The following is a 2,920-nucleotide window of genomic DNA, read 5'->3' as shown; positions in this document are numbered from 1 at the left end:
ATTCCTAAAAAGAGGCTTTATTTTAATGGGATGATATATTTAAATAAATAGACCTCATCTAAAGTCGCTATGCTTAACTTGCATTTATAGAAACGCTCACACACAGAGAGAGGAGAGAGAGAGAGAGATGGAGGGGATTGAGCACAGAAGAGTGAGCGTAAACGGCATAAACATGCACGTAGCGGAGAAAGGGGAAGGCCCCACGGTGCTTCTCCTCCACGGCTTTCCCGAGCTCTGGTACACGTGGCGCCACCAGATTGTGGCGCTGGCCGCCCTCGGATACCGCGCCGTCGCCCCCGATCTCCGCGGCTTCGGCGACACGGACGCGCCGCCCCACGCGTCCAGCTACTCCTGCCTCCACGTCGCCGGCGATATCGTAGCCCTCATAGAGTCTCTCGGCGGCCAACCGGTTTTCCTCGTGGCTCACGACTGGGGCGCCATGGTGGCTTGGTACCTCTGCCAATTCCGCCCAGATTTGGTCAAGGCCTTCGTCTCCTTAACGGTGCCCTTTCGCCCCCGCCATCCCACCGTCAAGCCCATCGCCGCCATGCGAGCTTTCTTCGGAGATGAATATTATATGTGCAGATTCCAGGTTTAATTCCTTCTCCCCACTCTTTTTTCGATTAATTGCATATAAATTAAAGGACTTTCAACAAACTCTTTTACTCGCAAAATTTAATTTTTTTTATTTAAAATTGCTCAATTACTATTAATTTTTTTTCCATACATCTCTCAATTTTCATTGTTGTGATATGACATGGATATATTCCTTTGATATAAATATGCTCGTGTGATATAAATATAATCATGTGAGAAGGTAGAGCAGACATCGTATTGATAATTGAATTGAAATGACAGTATTTTAGGTCCAAAGTTTGGCTAAGAAATTGACAAGTAACATGCGAAATTTAGAAAAAATTAATAATTAAGTAATTTAATAAAGATTTTAAAGCTCATTTACAGAATAAAAATTAATTAAAAGTTATATACGATTAACTTTTTTTTTTTTGAATATTTGAATTCTTCGCATCATATTATATTTAAAAAATATTTTAAGACCACCATGTATCACCAATTAATTTCAACAATTTTCTAAACAGCTGGCAGAGAAATTAGCATTTTACGCGGGCATTTTTATACATGAACGAATGAACGTATACAAAATCTTGATTTTGAAATTTTCATTTTGAATCCTTGTAGTAGGTCCGCTTCAAGTTTGAATTCGTATAGTAATATAAGTGTAATCGTATAGATAGTGACTGATGAAATGATGAAATAGATTATCGACATTAATGCATGTACGACTATTGATGATTGATAAATTGAAATTTAAAAGGTATAATTGGTGAATTAGGGTGGCAGGGGGTTGGACTTCTACACTAAATTTTCATTAAAGTTACAGCTGGCAAACCCCAAAGTTGTGATCGTATTTCTGTGTGTTGTCTGTCTATGTCGCTTTGTTTTGGAATAGCTAAATAAATGACTTCCCGCAACTACCTCCTTTATTTTACTATTATTTCCCAATATTTAATGATCATCCAGATAGTCAAGTGTCACTTTCACCTATAACTTATCGATTTATTAGTAAAACATAATTTCTCATTTACTCTCTAATTTATTTCCCAGTGTTGACTCTATAATTTTGGCGACCAACCACGTGGCTCCATTACTAAATTGTTTTTTTTCTTTTTCATCCTCCTTTGCTTTTCTGTTTTCAACTTGTACTCATGGTAGTGGATTATGTTTTATTTTATCAAATACACTTAAGTCCAATTTTGGTGCTCAGTAAATATGATAGTATACATATTTTTGGGCTTAGTAATTTTATTCTCCTATCTAATGGCCCAATTTTTGATGTATTAGGTGTCCAACACAATATCTGTATCATAATGAAGTTTCAGAACTTAACAAACCACCTTTTTTTTCTTGATAAAACTGAATATATATTATAATAAATTAATCAAAAATTCGGTAAAACTTAAAACAATGAAAAAAGGATTAAATTAAGAAATAGTAAAATGTACTAAAAATGACTTAAACCCAACAGGAATAGTAAAATGTACTAAAAATGACTTAAACCCAACAGGAAGTGGGAAAAGTAGAATCAGAGATGGCAGAATACGGAGCGGAAGCAGTGATAAAGAAGATCCTAAGCGACCGAACACCCGGGCCGACCCGTATGCCGAAGGAAAAGCCATTCGGAGCGGACCCGAAAAGCATCAAGCTGCCGCAGTGGTTCACTGAAGAAGACCTCAAATACTACGCCGATAAATACGAGCAGAAGGGGTTCACCGGCGGCCTCAATTACTACCGGGCGCTGGATCTGAACTGGGAGCTGACGGCGGCGTGGACGGCGGCGAAGGTGAGAGTGCCGGTGAAGTTCATGGTGGGAGATCTGGACATGGTGTATACGACGCCGGGAGTGAAGGAGTACGTGCACGGCGGCGGATTCAAGCAGGACGTGCCGTTGCTGGAGGAGTGCGTGGTGGTTGAGGATACTGGCCACTTCATCAATCAGGAGAGACCTAATCAAGTCAATGCTTGTCTTCATCAATTCTTCACCAAGTTTGCAGCTTAATTACCCTATGCTTTCTTCTACTACTGGCTACTGCTGTCTGTCTAATTTCCAAATTCATCTCTAAATATATCTTAATCCAAATTATCATTCAAACAATTACAATCCAAATAATCGCGATTACTAATTAGATATGTACTTTTAATAATGAAATGATATTGGATATGGATGAGAGTGGTCGACTAAAATTAAATGCGCGCCCGCCAACCATCGATCATCTTAATTAAATGTACATTACATTTGTATATACTATATGCCCAACTTGATTCCTAAACTTAACATTTTCTTTAAGATCAATTGTTTAATTTAATGTATAGTAATAGATATAATAAATCTACACACACA

The 2,920-nt window shown here is 38.3% G+C and overlaps 1 protein-coding gene across 1 annotated transcript; it reads left to right on the top strand.

The window, feature by feature from the left end:
- Positions 1-2,674, top strand: LOC130997465 (uncharacterized). The gene is made up of 2 exons (XM_057922777.1): positions 1-592; positions 2,087-2,674. Exons 1-2 carry the CDS (start codon positions 128-130, stop codon positions 2,576-2,578), a joined length of 957 nt encoding a protein of 318 aa, XP_057778760.1. The 5' UTR covers positions 1-127; the 3' UTR covers positions 2,579-2,674.
- Positions 2,675-2,920: the final 246 nt, after the last annotated feature.

Source organism: Salvia miltiorrhiza, chromosome 8 (genome assembly GCF_028751815.1).
Source record: "Salvia miltiorrhiza cultivar Shanhuang (shh) chromosome 8, IMPLAD_Smil_shh, whole genome shotgun sequence".
Taxonomy (NCBI): domain Eukaryota; kingdom Viridiplantae; phylum Streptophyta; class Magnoliopsida; order Lamiales; family Lamiaceae; genus Salvia; species Salvia miltiorrhiza.
The sequence above is the reverse complement of the archived record's forward strand: the minus strand, read 5'-3'. Positions and strand labels throughout refer to the sequence as shown.

Excerpts from the sequence above, each read along its gene's own strand:
- LOC130997465 (XM_057922777.1), top strand. The coding sequence starts at position 128 with ATGGAGGGGATTGAGCACAGAAGAGTGAGCGTAAACGGCATAAACATG. Across the intron at positions 593-2,086 it reads ATTATATGTGCAGATTCCAG|GAAGTGGGAAAAGTAGAATC; the intron begins GTTTAATTCCTT and ends TAAACCCAACAG.